Below are 14,164 nucleotides of genomic sequence, written 5' to 3' on the forward strand. Positions count from 1 at the left end.
ATTTTGTGTTCTGACTTTTCTTTTGAACTTTTGATGATCAAATTATAGTTTCTAAAAGGTTATTCTTTTTCTCTGATTATTTTCCTTTTTTATAGCATCCTGCTATTGTTTCATGGATGCAGAATATTGTCTACTTTAAATATTTATAGTGGATTTTTTGGTTTGGGTTTTTGTATTTTTGAGTTCTTTCATTTTTTTGTTGTCTCTGTCTTATACTTTAGAACCTTTCCTCTAATGTCTTCATATTTGAATGGGATGCTAAAAGGCCAATTGGAGGTTCTCTTGGGGTGAGGGGCCATATGTGCTACTGGACTTTATTGGAAAAAGTATGACTTTGGAGTGAGGATGCTCACCTTAGTATCTGTAGTTCCATTCCTTGAGGGAAGTTTAGTTTCTTCAAAGAAATACCTTCTAAGCTTGATATAAACCTGGCTGTTGATATTATTGAGCCAGACTTAGGAGATCTGGATTGAGGATGCAGACTTTGTTTTAACACCCTCTGATTTCCTTATGGCATTCTGTCACCCCCTTCCACTCTTGCCTCCTTTCTGTGCTTGATCCCCTGGACCCCAGAGTGTATCAGATTCAGTTTCTCCAGAGAATAAACCTTTAGTTTCCTCTGGGGATGATGTTGATGGACAGGGATCTCAGGAGAGGGATATAACTCTTCCAAGTACATAGTCTTAAATGTTCTGTTTTTAGTTTCCCGCTGCATGTATTCCTTTTGTAGTAGTGCCTAGCGCCCTTAATTCCCAATTTTTTGGGGGATGCTTTATCAAAATATAACCTTCAAAGAGGTGCACAAATCATGTTTGTTTCAGTGGTTTATCACTGTAATAATCACAACCATGTAAACACCACCAGGTCAAGAAGTGGAACAGTAGAGAACCCAGTAAACACTTCTCTTTTACCTTCCCAATTATCATCCCCTGTCTTCTAAACCATATCTTGATTCCTATACCACAAATTAGTTGTGGTTATTTTTGAACTTTATATATAAATTATGAATGCATGTTATAATGGCTGGTAAATTCTCCATGAATTTTCTTTGTGATTAGTCAATACTGAGGCATAATCTGATGTGGTGAGGTAGCAGCATCATTAAAAGCTTAGTAAAATTGAATACAAATAATATAAAAGCTTGACTGTGAAAGAGAAGGAATTATTTTCTTGCTATATACAGTAAGTCTTTAAGAGCTTAGATTTCTACCCGTAATATAAATTGGCACTTTAGTTCTAGCTATTAATAGTTCCAGAAACTGAAGTGGAAATATTTTTTTCCCCCAGGTAAACCAGGTATTTATCAAGACAGAGACCCCCTGAGAGTCTCAATAAGCCGAGAACAAAGTTTCTTTGGGAGCCCACTGGCCTGTGATCCGTTTAGTTGTCTTCAACCAGTTGGCCAAGAGAATGTCTGTGGTGATGACTATGATGAAGCAGGTGAGAAATAAATGGAAAGTGGAATTGTATGCACAAGGATATGTGGACAAAAGATATTTATTATTTTGTTATTTGTAATGGTGAAAAATGGTAAATAACCTTAGTTACTGCTGTTAATGGAATCGTTGTGATGCACTGTTACTATATTGTTCTATGCAGTTGTTAAATTAGTAATTTTGCTTTTAAATTGTTTTATTAAATGCCAGTAAGAAGTTTATCAAGGTAGGAGTTTTATACAATTGGCAGCATCCATAAATTTTATGTTTAAGCCTATTTGTAACAATCCATATCTAATTAAATACTGTTAAATATTTTAAAAATTCTGTCTGTGGGCATTCTAAATAAGCTGTTTTATGTTTATTTTTAAATATTTGGAAAATAAAGATAATTACAAGGAAAAATATTTAAATCACTTAATCCTAACACCCAAAGACAGCCAATGTTAATCTTCTCAATTCTGAATTTATTTATATATATATATATATATATATATATATATAGCACAGGATATTTTATATATAATTTGTGTACTGATCCTACAAAGAATAGTTGTAGTACTATTTTATTAGTTGTAAGGCATCTTTTAAGAAGTTACATTTTGGCCGGGTGCAGTGGCTCACACCTGTTATCCTAGCACTTTGGGAGGCCAAGGCTGGCGGATCATGAGGTCAGAAGATTGAGACCATCCGGCTAACACTGTGAAACCCTGTCTCTACTAAAAATACAAAAAATTGGCCGGGTGTAGTGGTGGGCGCCTGTAGTCCTGTAGCGAGGCAGGAGAATGGCGTGAACCCGGGAGGTAGAGCTTGCAGTGAGCCGAGATCGAGCCACTGCACTCCAGCCTGGGTGACAGAGCGAGACTCTGAGACTCCATCTGAAAAAAAAAAAAGAAGTTACATTTTATAGCCAGATTTATTTTTATTTTAGCTGTACATCTAGTAAGATAATTTACTTGTATCTATACAAGATACACCTTACTTGTATCTATAGTTGAGTGGAATGAGAGATGAAGGAAAGGGATATTCTTTTGAAGGTTTATTTAAAAATTGACTTTAACATCTCCTCTTTAAATCGTGGATTAAAATAACTGTAAAGGATATAATTTTCAGTGAGCTATAATTTTTGACATTTTAAAATAAAACATTATTCTTTTTTTAATTTTTAATTTTTGTGGCTACATAGTAGGTGTATCTATTTATGGGGTATATGGGATAGTTTGATACTGGTATACAATGTGTAATATTCACATCATGGTAAATGGGGTATCCATCACCTCAAGCATTTATACTTTATTACAAGCAGTTCAATTATAGTTTTAGTTATTGCAAAATGTACAATGAAATTATTCACTATAGTCACCCTGTTTTGCTATCTAACTGCTTATTTGTGCCCATTAACCATCCCCACTCCCCCAACGACCCCCAACTACGCTTCCCAGCCTCCGATAACCATTGTTCTACTCTCTATCTCTGTGAGTTCAGTTGTCTTAATTTTGAGTTCCCACAAATAAGTGAGAACATGTGAAGTTTGTCTTTCTGTGCCTGGCTTATTTCACTTAACATAATAACCTCCAGTTCCATCCATGTTATTGCAAATGACATGATCTTGTTCCTTTTTATGGCTGAATTGTACTCCATTGTGATACGTGCCACATTTTTTTTATCCATTTGTTTGTTGATGGACACTTAGGTTGCTTCCAAATCTTGGCTCTTGTGAACAGTGCTGCAGTCAACATGGGAGTGCAGATATCTCCTCAGTGTACTGATTTACTTTCTTTTGGGTATATACCTAGCAGCAGGATTGCCGAATCATATGGTAGCAATATTTTTAGTTTTTTGAGGAACCTCCAAACTGCTCTTCATAGTGGTTGTACTGATTTACACTCCCACCAATGGTGTTTCCTTCTCACCACATCTTTGCAAAACATTCATTATTACCTGTCTTAGATAAAAGCCATTTTAACTGGACTGGGAGGATATCTCAAAGTAGTTTTGATTAGCATTTCTCTAGTGATCATTGGTGTTGATTGAGCACCTTTTCATATGCCTGTTTGCCATTTGTATTTCTTCTGAGAAATGTCTGTTCGGATTTTTTGCCCATTTTTTAATCAGGTAATTAGATTTTTTCCTACAGGGTTGTTTGAGCTCCTTATATATTCTGGTTATGAATCCCTTGTCACATGGGTAATTACAAACATTTTCTCCCATCCTTTTGGTTGTCTCTTCACTTTATTGATTGTTTCATTTGCTTTGCAAAAGATTTTTAATTTGATGTGATTTCATTTGTCCATTTTTGCTTTGGTTTCCTGTGCTTGTGGGGTATTGCTCAAGAAATCCTTTGCCCAGACCAGTGATCTAGAGGGTTTCCCCAATGTTTTCTTTTAGTAGTTTCAAATTTGAGGCCTTAGATTTACATCTTTAATCCATTTTGGTTTGATTTTTGTATATGGTGAGGGATAGGGGTCTAGTTTTATTCTTGCGTATGTGGGTATCCAGTTTTCCCAGCACCATTTACTGAAGAGACTCTCTGTTCCCCCATGTATGTTCTTGGCACCTTTCTCAAAACTGAGTACACAGTAAATGTATGAAATTGTTCCTGGGTTCTCTATTCTGTTCCATTGATCTGTGTGTGTCTCTTTTTATGCTAGTACCATGCTGTTTTGATTACTGTTGCTCTGTAGTATAATTTGAAGTTAGGTAGATTCCTCCAGTTTTGTTCTTTTTGCTCAGGATAGCTTTGGCTATTCTGGGTCTTTTGTGGTTCCATATAAATTTTAAGTTTTTTTCTATTTCTATGAAGAATGTCATTGGTATTTTGGTAGGGATTGCATTGAATCTGCAGATTGCTTTGGGTAGTATGGACATTTTAATAATGTTGAGATTCTTCCAATCCAGGAACATGGAATATCTTTCCATTTTTTGTGTGTCCTCTTTAATTTCTTCCATCAATCTTTTACAATTTTCATTGTAGAAATATTTTACTTCTTTGGTTAATTCCTAGGTGTTTAATTTTCTTTGTAGCTGTTGTAAATGGAATTACTTTCTTGATTTCTTTTTCAGGTGATTTGCTTTTGGCATATAGAAATGCTACTGGTTTTTGTATGTTGATTTTGTATCCTGCAACTGTACTGAATTTATCAGTTATAATAGTTTTCCTGTGGAGTCTTTAGGTTTTTTCCAGATATAAGCTCGTATCATCTGCAAACAAGAATAATTTGACTTCTTCCTTTCCAACTTGGATGCTCTTTATTTCCTTGTCTTGTGCGATTGCTCTAGCTAGGACTTCTAGTACCATTAATATGTTGAGTAACAGTGGTGAAAGTGGGCATCCTTGTGTTTCGGATCTTAGAGGAAAGGCTTTCAGGTTTTCCCCCATTTGGTATGATACTAGCTGTGGGTCTGTCATATATGGCTTTTATTGTGTTATGTTCCTTCTGTACCCAGTTTTTTAAGGTTTTTATCATGAAGGAATGTTGAATTTTATCAAATGCTTTTCCAGCATCAATTGAAATGATCATGTGGTTTTTCTCCTTCATTCTGTTGATAGGATGTATCACATTGTTTGTTTTGCATACATTGAACCATCCTTGCATCCCTGGGATAAATTCCACTTGGTCAGAATGAATGATCTTTTTAATGTGTTGTTGAATTCGATTTGCTAGTATTTTAGCATCAGTATTCATCAGAGATATTGACTTGTAAATTTTATTTTATTGCATCTTTGTCTGGTTTTGGGATTAGGGCAATACTGGCCTTGTGGAATGAGTTGGAAGTATTTCTTCCTCTTCTGTTTTTCAGAATAGTTTGAGTGGGATTGGTATTAGTTTGCCTTTAAGTGTTCAGTAAAATTCAGCACTGAAGCGATAGTGTCCTGAGCTTTTCATTGCTGGGAGACTTTTTATTTCAGCTTTGATCTCATTACTTGTTATTGGTCTACTCAGGTTTTGGATTTCTTCATGGTTCAACCTTGGATCTTTTCATAAAACCAATTTTTGGTTTCTTGATCTTTTGCATTATTTTATTCTTTTCCCTTTCATTTATTTCTCCTCGGATCTTTATTATTTCTTTTCTTCCACCAACCTTAGGTTTGATTTGCTCTTGCTTTTCTAGTTTTTTAAGATGCATTTTTAGGCTGTTCATTTGAAGTTTTTCTTCTTTTTTTATGTAGATACTTAAATAGCTATAAATTTCCCTCTTAGTACTGCTTTTGCTGTATTTCATAAGTTTGGGTATGTTGTGTGTCCATTATTTGTTTCAAGAAATTTTCAGTTTCTTTATTAGTCTCTTCATTGACCCACTGGTCATTCAGGAGCATACTGTTTAACTTCCATGTGTTTGTATAGTTTCCAAAATTTATCTTGTTACTGATTTCTAGTTTTATTCCACTGTGGTCAGAGAAGATAAGTGTTATTATTTCAGTTTTGTTTTTGTTTTTGTTTTGAGACAGAGTCTAGCTCTGTCATCCAGGCTGGAGTGCAGTGGCATGATCTTAGCCCACTGCAGCCTCCACCTCCTGGGCTCAAGCAATTCTTCTGCCTCAGCCTCCCAAATAGCTGGGACTGCAGGCTTGTGTCACCATGCTTAGCTAATTTTTGTATTTTTAGGATAGATGGAGTTTCACCATATTGGCCAGGCTGGTCTCAAACCCCTGACCACCCAGGAACAAGTGATCCGCCCACCTCAGCCTCCCAAAGTGCTGGGATTACAGGCTTGAGCCACCACCCCTGGGCTATTTGAGGTTTTTTTTTTTAATGTTTTAAGCCTTGTTTTGTGGCCTAACATGTGGTCTGTCTCTGACAATGATCCATGTGCTGAGGAGAAGAATATGTATTCTGTAGCCATTGGATGAAATGTTCTGTAAATATCTATTAGGTCCGTTTGGTCTGTGGTGAAGATTAAGCCCAATGTTTCTTTGTTGATTTTCTGTCTGGAAGATCTGTCCAATGCTGAAAGTGGGATGTTGAGGTCTCCAGCTATTATTTTACTGGGGTCTAGCTATCTCTTTAGCTGTAATAATATTTGCCTTATATATCTGGATGCTCCAGTGTTGGGTGCATATATGTTTATAATTGTTATATCCTCTTGCTGAATTAACCCCTTATCATTATATAATGATCTGCTTTTTCTCTTTCTGTAGTTTTTGTCTTGAAACTTTATTTATTTATTTTTTAAGACAGAGTCTCACTCTGTCACCCAGGCTGGAGTATGGAGTACAGTGGTAGGATCTTGGCTCACTGCAGCCTCCGCATCCTGGGTTCAAGTGATTCGCCTGCTTCAGCCTCCCAAGTAGCTTGGATTACAGGCATGCACCACCACACCTGGCTAATTTTTTTATTTTTAGTAGAGACGGGGTTTTGCCATGTTGGCCAGGCTGGTCTCGAACTCCTGACCTCAGGTGATCCACCCACTTAGACCTCCCAAACTGCTAGGATTACAGGCATAAGCCACCACACCTGGCCAAAGTCTATTATTTCTGATATAAGTACAGCTACTCTTGCTGTTTCTTGGTTTCCATTTGCATCTTTTTCCATGTTTTTGTTTTCAGTCTGTGTTTCTTTATAGGTGAAGTGTATTTCTTGTTGGTAACAGATCATTGGATCTTGTTTTTTTATCCATTCAGCCACACTATGTCTTTTGCTTGGAGAGTTTAGTCCATTTACATTGAATGTTATTATTGATAAGTAATGATTTACTCTTGTCATTTTGTTATTTGTTTTCTGGTTATTTTGTGGTCTTCTCTTCCTACTTTTCTTTGTTCTGTTTTGTTGTTGTTGTTGTTGTTTTAGTGAAGGTGATTTTCTCTGGTAGTATGTTTCGATTTCTTGCTTTTTTTTTTTGGTATCTGTTGTATGTTTTTAAATTTGAGGTTACCCTGAAGCTTGCAGATAATATCTTATAACCCATTATTTAAAACTGATGACAACTTAGCAATGATTGCATAAACAAGCAAAGAGAAAACTAATAAAAGCCCTGTCCTTCAACTTTGTGTCCCTGCTGTTTAACTTTTTGTTGTTTCCATTTATGTCTTATTGTACTGTCTGTGTCTTGAAAAGTCGTACTTATTATTTTTGATCTGTTCATCTTTTTGTCTTTCTGTTTAAGTATGAGTAGTTTACACAAAACAATTACAGTTTTATAATATTCAGTGTATTTCTGTGTACTTACTATTACCAGTGATTTTTGTACCTTCAGATCATTTTTTATTGCTTACTAATGTTGTTTTCTTTCCAGTTGAAGAACTCCCTTGATCATCCCTTGTAGGACAGGTCTGGTTTTGATTAAATCCCTCAGCTTTTGTCTAGGAAAGTCTTTGTTTCTCCTTTACTTTTGAAGGATATTTTTGCCAGATCCGCACTTTTAATGTGTCATGCCACTCTCTCCTGGCCTGTAAGGTTTCCACTGAAAAGTCTGCTGCCAGACGTATTGGAGCTCCATTGTATATTATTTGTTTATTTTTTTCTTGCTGCTTTTTAGGATTCTTTCTTTATCCTTCACCTTTGGGAATTTGATTATTAAATGCCTTGAGGTAGTCTTCTTTGGGCTAAATCTGCTTGGTGTTCTCTGTTCCTCTTGTACTTGAATATTGATACTTTTCGCTAGGTTTGGGAAGTTCTCTGTTATTATCCCTTTGAACAAACTCTATCCCTGTCTATTTACCTTCTCTTTAAGGCCAATAACTCGTAGATTTACCCTTTTAAAGCTATTTTCTAGATTTTGTAGGCGTGCTTCATTCTTTTTAATTCTGTTATCTTTTGTCTCCTCTGTGCATTTTCAAATAACCTGTCTTCAAGTTCACTAATTCATTCTTGTGCTTGATCAGTTCTACTATTAAGAGACTGATCCAGTCTTCAGTATGTTGATTGCATTTTTCAGCTCCAGAATTTCTGCTTGATTCTTTTTAACTATTTCACTGTCTTCATTTTATTTATCTGATAGGATTCTGAATTCCTTCTCTGTGTTATCTTGAGTTTCTTTGTTTCCTCAAAACAGCTACCTTTGAATTCTCTGTCTGAAATGTCACATATCTGTGTCTCAGGGATTGGCCCCTGGTCCCTTATTTAGTTTGGTGAAGTCATGTTTTCCTGTATGGTCTTGATGTTTGTGGATGTTCATTGGTACCAGGGCATTAAAGAGTTAGGTATTTCTTTCTTTGCTTTTTTTTGAGACGGAGTCTTGTTCTGTTGCCAGGCTGCAGTGCAGTGGCATGATCTCAGCTCACTGCAACTTCTGCCTCCCAGGTTCAGGCGAATCTCTTGCCACAGCCACCCAAGTAGCTGGGACTACAGGTGCGTGCCACCACGCCCAGATAATTTTTGTATTTTTAGTAGAGACGGGGTTTCACCATGTTGGCCAGGATGGTCTCAATCTCTTGACCACGTGTTCCACCCGCCTCGGCCTCCCAAAGTTCTGGGATTACAGGCATGAGCCACCATGCACTGCCAAGAGTTAGGTATTTCTTACAGTCTTTGCATTCTGGGCTTGCTTGTACCCATCCTTCTTGGGACAGCTTTCTGAGTATTCAAAGGAACTTCAGTGTTGTGATCTAAGTTTTTGGTCACTGCAGCCATGTCTTCATTAGGGGATACCCCAACCTCAGTAACACTGTAGTTCTTGCAGACTCATAGAGGTACTGCCTTGGTGGTCTTGGATAAGATCCAGAAGAATTCTCTGGACTACCCAGCAGAGACTCTTATTCTTTACCTTCCTTTCTCCTAAACAAATAGAGTCAGTCAGCCTCTCTCTCTCTCTGTCTGTGCTGAGCTGCCTGGAGCTGGGGGGAGGGGTGACACAAGCACCCCTCTGGCCATCATCTCTGAGACTGTGCTGTGTCAGACCTGAGCCAGCACAGTACTGGGTCTTGCCCAAGGTTCACTGTAACCACTATCTGCCTACCATCTTTGTTCATTCAAGGCCCTAGGGCTCTACAGTCGGCAGGTGGTAAAGCCAGCTAGCCTTATGTCCTTCCCTTCAGGATGGCAAGTGGCCCTGGGCAAATCCAGAGATGTTGTCCGGGAGCCAGTGCCTGGAATCGGGATCTTTAGAAATCTACTGGGTACTCTACTGTGGATAAGCAACACCAAAATCACAAACAAAGTCCTTTCCACTGTTCCCTCCCCTTCCCTAGGCAAAGGACTCTCTACCCTTGTCCACCACCACCACAGGCCTGTGGAGAGCACTATCATGGTACCACTGATGATCACTTAAGGCCCAGTGGCTCTTCAGTTAGCTTGTTGTGAATGCTGCCAGGCATGGGATTTCCTTCAGGGCAGTGGGCTTCCTCCTCTCTGACCCAGGGTAGGTTTAGAGATGCCGTCCAAGAGCCAAGGCCTGGAATCGGGGACCCCAAGATCCCACTTGGTGCTATTCCCCACTGTGGCCAAGCTGGTACCTAAGCTGCAAGGCAAAGTCCCCTTTATTCTTCCCTCTGCTTTTCTCAAGCAGAAGGGGTCTCTTCTCATAGCCATCACAGCTATGAATATGCTGGGTCACACATGAAGCCATCATGTCTCAGAGTCTCACCTAAGGCCCATGGCATATACTACCCGGCTACCACTGCTAGGACCCAAGGGCTCTTTAATCAGCAGGTGATGAGTCCTGCCAGGACTGGGTCCTTTCCTTCAAGGCAGCAGGTTCTCTTCTAGCCCAGGATGTGTCCATAAATGTCATCCAACAGCTAGGTCCTAGTATGGGGACCTCATAAATCCTCCCAGTGCCTTATTCTTCTGTGACTGAGTGGGTATTCAATTTGCAAAACAAAGTCCTCTTTATTCTTCCCCTTCTCTCCTCAAGCAGAAGGAAGGGGTCTCTTTTGGAGCTGTGAGCTGTGCTGCCTTGGATTAGGAGAGGGGTGGCACAAGCACTCCCTTCGCCACCCTAGCTGGTTTTCACTAGGTCGTGTGACCTCTCCAAGTCTACAAGCTCTGAGCCCAGCACAGCACTAGGACTTGCCTAGGAGTTGCAGTCTTTGTGGCCTAAACAGCCTTTCAAGTTTGTTTAGGACTCCAGAGCACTAAATTTAGCCCGTAGTGACAAGACTTGCCAAAACACAACTCCCAACTGCTAGAGTGGATACTTCCCCTCTGGCTAGGGCTGGTCTAAATGCTCCCTCCGTGGGCATTGGCGAAGTTCTACCTGGTGCTGGCCACACTGAGTTCCAATGCAAAGTCTCAGAATGGCTGAGCTCTCCTTCCCCCAAGCATACAGATTCTCTCTCTGCACCATGTGGCCACTGCCTGGAGATGAGGGAAGGGTGGTGTTGGCATTTCAAGACTGTCTTTGCTATCCTCTTCAGTGCCTCTGTCAGTGATATGAAGTTAAAACCAGGTACTGTGATTGCTCACCGGATTTTTGGTTCGTATGAAGGTACTTTTTTATATAGTTGCTGTTGTGTAATCAGGAGGACCAGAGAGAGACCTTGGGGTGTATACAGGTGGGTATCTTTATTATTGAGTGCACTCAGACCCAGCAGACTCAACGTCCAAAGACTGGGCGCAGAACAAAGACAGTACTTGGCTTTTATACACACTTCACAAAAGGGGGTGGGCTAGCTTGAAGCAAGCTTACAGTGGTGTGAAAGCAGGGATACAGAGGCAGGACAAAGACAGTTAATCAAATTGTAACAAGCTCATAACTCAGGATTGCACATGACCATCGCTAGCAACCCATTATCTAGATTTTGCTCTAAAGAGCCTTGCACCGGTTTATCTCGTAACCTTCACTATGGTGCCTAGGCAGCTGTAGTTCAGACCTGCTTAGGCTTCTCATGACCTTCGTTGTACTTCTTAGACAAAACAGAATACTTGAAGTTACTAGTTACAGAGAACAGGAATCTATAAAATCTACAAACTCATACCATAAAACAAAGGAAAATTTGTTTTTCTTCTCCCTATGTTGAGGGAGTGCTGGGAGAGTCTACAGAGCACATTAGATAATATTATTAAGACTTTTCCTGGGTCTGGGCTGTGCCTGTTGCTGCCTCTGGGACAAGTCAGCCTAATACAGGAAAGCTTATTTCTCTTTCTTTTTAATTTTATTTTTCTTTAATTTCCCACCTCAGTTGCCAACTTTGAAGTTCCTGTGGTGAGGACAGTTGGTGGAAGCTTCTATTCCATCTCTCTTGCTCCATCCCTCCCCGCTGCATCACTCTTTTTTATTTACACAATGGATATTTGCATTTTCTTTTTATTCTATTTGTTGATAACCTCTAGCTAAAGACTACGAGGAACGCACCTATAGTTGAACAAAGCTGAGTGTCTGACCTGTTGCAATGAGGGGGAATGCGTACCATGGGCAACCACGAGGCATCTCAGTAAATGGCTATTTAGGAAGGACTTACAGGATTTGGGCTTGTTTTAGGGGATTGGGAGAAGGATTCAAGGAAACAGGGCTTTTTGGTAATTAGTATTGGATGTTGTCAGGAAGCAGGAGTAATTCTGTTTCAGTACCTGAGAAGTTCTTATCTAGGAGGTGGTATGAATGGAAGTGAAGCTAAAGTTGTAACTGGTAAAACAGCAGCAGTCACTCCTATTAGCCAAGATGAGGGAATGCTTGGCCATTCTTGTGGTTTAGACAATATTCATGGTTTTGTCTGTGTTCAGATGTGGTTACAAGGGGTCTCTTTTTTTTTTCTTTATCATGGTCACAGAGTGGCCATTTCTGAGATTGGCATTCCATGGAATTGTTGATGTTTAACAGAATACCAGGGCCTTACCTGATAGTGCCAGGTCAGCTCCTGGATACCAGGGACGGCTTTTCTCTTTCTCAGAATCATTCCCAGATTCAGATTGTTTCAATTTTCTTTTATTCTATTTTGAGACAGGGTCTTGCTCTATCACCTAGGCTAGAGTGCAGTGGCGCAACCACAGCTCATTGCTGCCTTGACCTCCTAGGCTCAATTGATCCTCCCACCTCAGCCTCCCGAGTAGCTAGGACTACAGGCATGCATCACCCCACCCGGCTAATTTTTTAATTTTTGTAGAGACAGGGTCTCACCTGTGTGTCCAGACTGGTCCTGAACCCCTAGGCTTTAGCAGTCCTCTCACCTTGGCCTCCCAAAGTGTTGGGATTATAGGCGTGAGACACCACGCCTGGCCCGGATTGTTTCTATTTTAGAAAGGTCTGTCTTGTTACTACTATTCCATTGTTTCTGCCCCACACCTTGATTTAACAGATTTTTAAGATGGAGCCACTAACTGCAAGCTTTGTACTGTCTGCCCTTGTAGGAAAACAGGAAATGGTGCCTTCCTGCATGGCATGAAAAGATAGCAGTAAGGTGTTACTTTCATTATGTCACTTCCCCTTTTTAGGAACTGTTATCAGTGAACCACATCCCAAATGATGACAGTTATTTCTCTTCCAGCTTTCAGGGACCTATCCACTGAATCTTTGAACATCTTCAGTGACTCTGATCTTGCTCCTTTCTCTCACTTTTATTTTTCACTTCTTACTACTACGCAAATGCTGCCTTATTTATTCATACCTCCACTGAGGGAGTCTTCCAGGTATATTACAGATAACAGTAAATAATTGTAATTATTATTAGTGAATTGAACATCCCAGATTAACTTCTCATTTCCCAATTAGCTTTTAAAATGAGCTGCTTAAGAATAGAAGAAAAAATTAAAACTCACTATAAAATTTCACCAGCCAACCTGGGCAACAGAGCAAGACCCTGTCATCCAAAAAATATATTGTATTTAAAGACAAATGTCAGCCAGGCACGGTGGTTTACGCCTGTAATCCCAGCACTTAGGGAGGCCGAGGTGGGCAGATCACAAGGTCAGGAATTCGAGACCAGCCTGGCCAATATTGTGAAACCCCGTCTCTACTAAAAATACAAAAATTAGCCAGGCTTGGTGGTGTGCACCTGTAGTCCCAGCTACTCGGGAGGCTGAGGCAGAAGAATCTCTTGAACCCGGGAGGCGGAGGTTGCAGTGAGCCAAGATCGTGCCTCTGCACTCCAGCCTGGGTGACAGAGTGAGACTCTGTCTCAAAAAAAATAAAGACAAAGATTTGCTATTAGCTTTGTTTCTACTTCATTAACCATAATGTATATTATTTTATGAATAAATATCTGTACTTACCTACAGATAGATGTGTACGTGTGTGTGGGGGGGGGGGTTCCTGTTTTTTTTTGTTTTGTTTCAAGGCACAGTTGTTCACACTTGCGCAGGCTGGAGTGCAGTGGTGCCATTGTAGCTCATTCAAAATCCAAAATCTTGAGCTCAAACCATCCAACTGCCTCAGCCTCCGAGGTAGCTAGGACTACAGGAGCATGCCACTATGCCCAGCTAATTTTTTATTTTTTTGTAGAGATGAGGTCTTGCTAGGTTGCACAGACTGGTCTGAAACTACTGGCCTTAAGCAATCCTCCCACCTCAACCTCCTGAGTTGCTGGGACTAGAGGGGTGAGCCACCATGCCTACCTGTTTGTTTACTAGGTCTACATTTGAAAAATAATTCTCCTGGTCCGAATGTAATGAGTTATCTCAATTGATTATTTACAGTCAGTTACAGATCGGAGTCTTTGTTCTATTCTTTTCCCTCTTCTCACTACTGCACTTGACTAGTCTTAAAAAAAATAAAATGAATAATTAATAATTCTTACATAAGCATTTAAGAAATATGTGCATACCTTCTAATATCATTGATATTATGAAGCAGAATTTTGTTTATATTCAGTGAAGCAGTTTTAATTGTATTTTTCAGAGCCATAGACTACAATA

At 39.6% G+C, this 14,164-nt stretch overlaps 1 protein-coding gene across 16 annotated transcripts in view; it reads left to right on the plus strand.

Annotated features, from left to right (window-relative positions):
• The window catches only part of CEP295 (centrosomal protein 295), a 75,868-nt gene that overhangs the window by 43,958 nt on the left and 17,746 nt on the right, over window positions 1-14,164 (plus strand). For all 16 annotated transcript variants that reach the window (XM_024255922.2, XM_054524927.1, XM_054524931.1 and 13 more), the window contains one exon: window positions 1,288-1,440. In XM_024255922.2, coding sequence (XP_024111690.2) covers window positions 1,288-1,440 — 153 coding nt within the window. The remainder of the gene's footprint in view (window positions 1-1,287; window positions 1,441-14,164) is intronic.

This window comes from Pongo abelii, chromosome 9 (assembly GCF_028885655.2).
Source record: "Pongo abelii isolate AG06213 chromosome 9, NHGRI_mPonAbe1-v2.0_pri, whole genome shotgun sequence".
Taxonomy (NCBI): Eukaryota; Metazoa; Chordata; class Mammalia; order Primates; family Hominidae; genus Pongo; species Pongo abelii.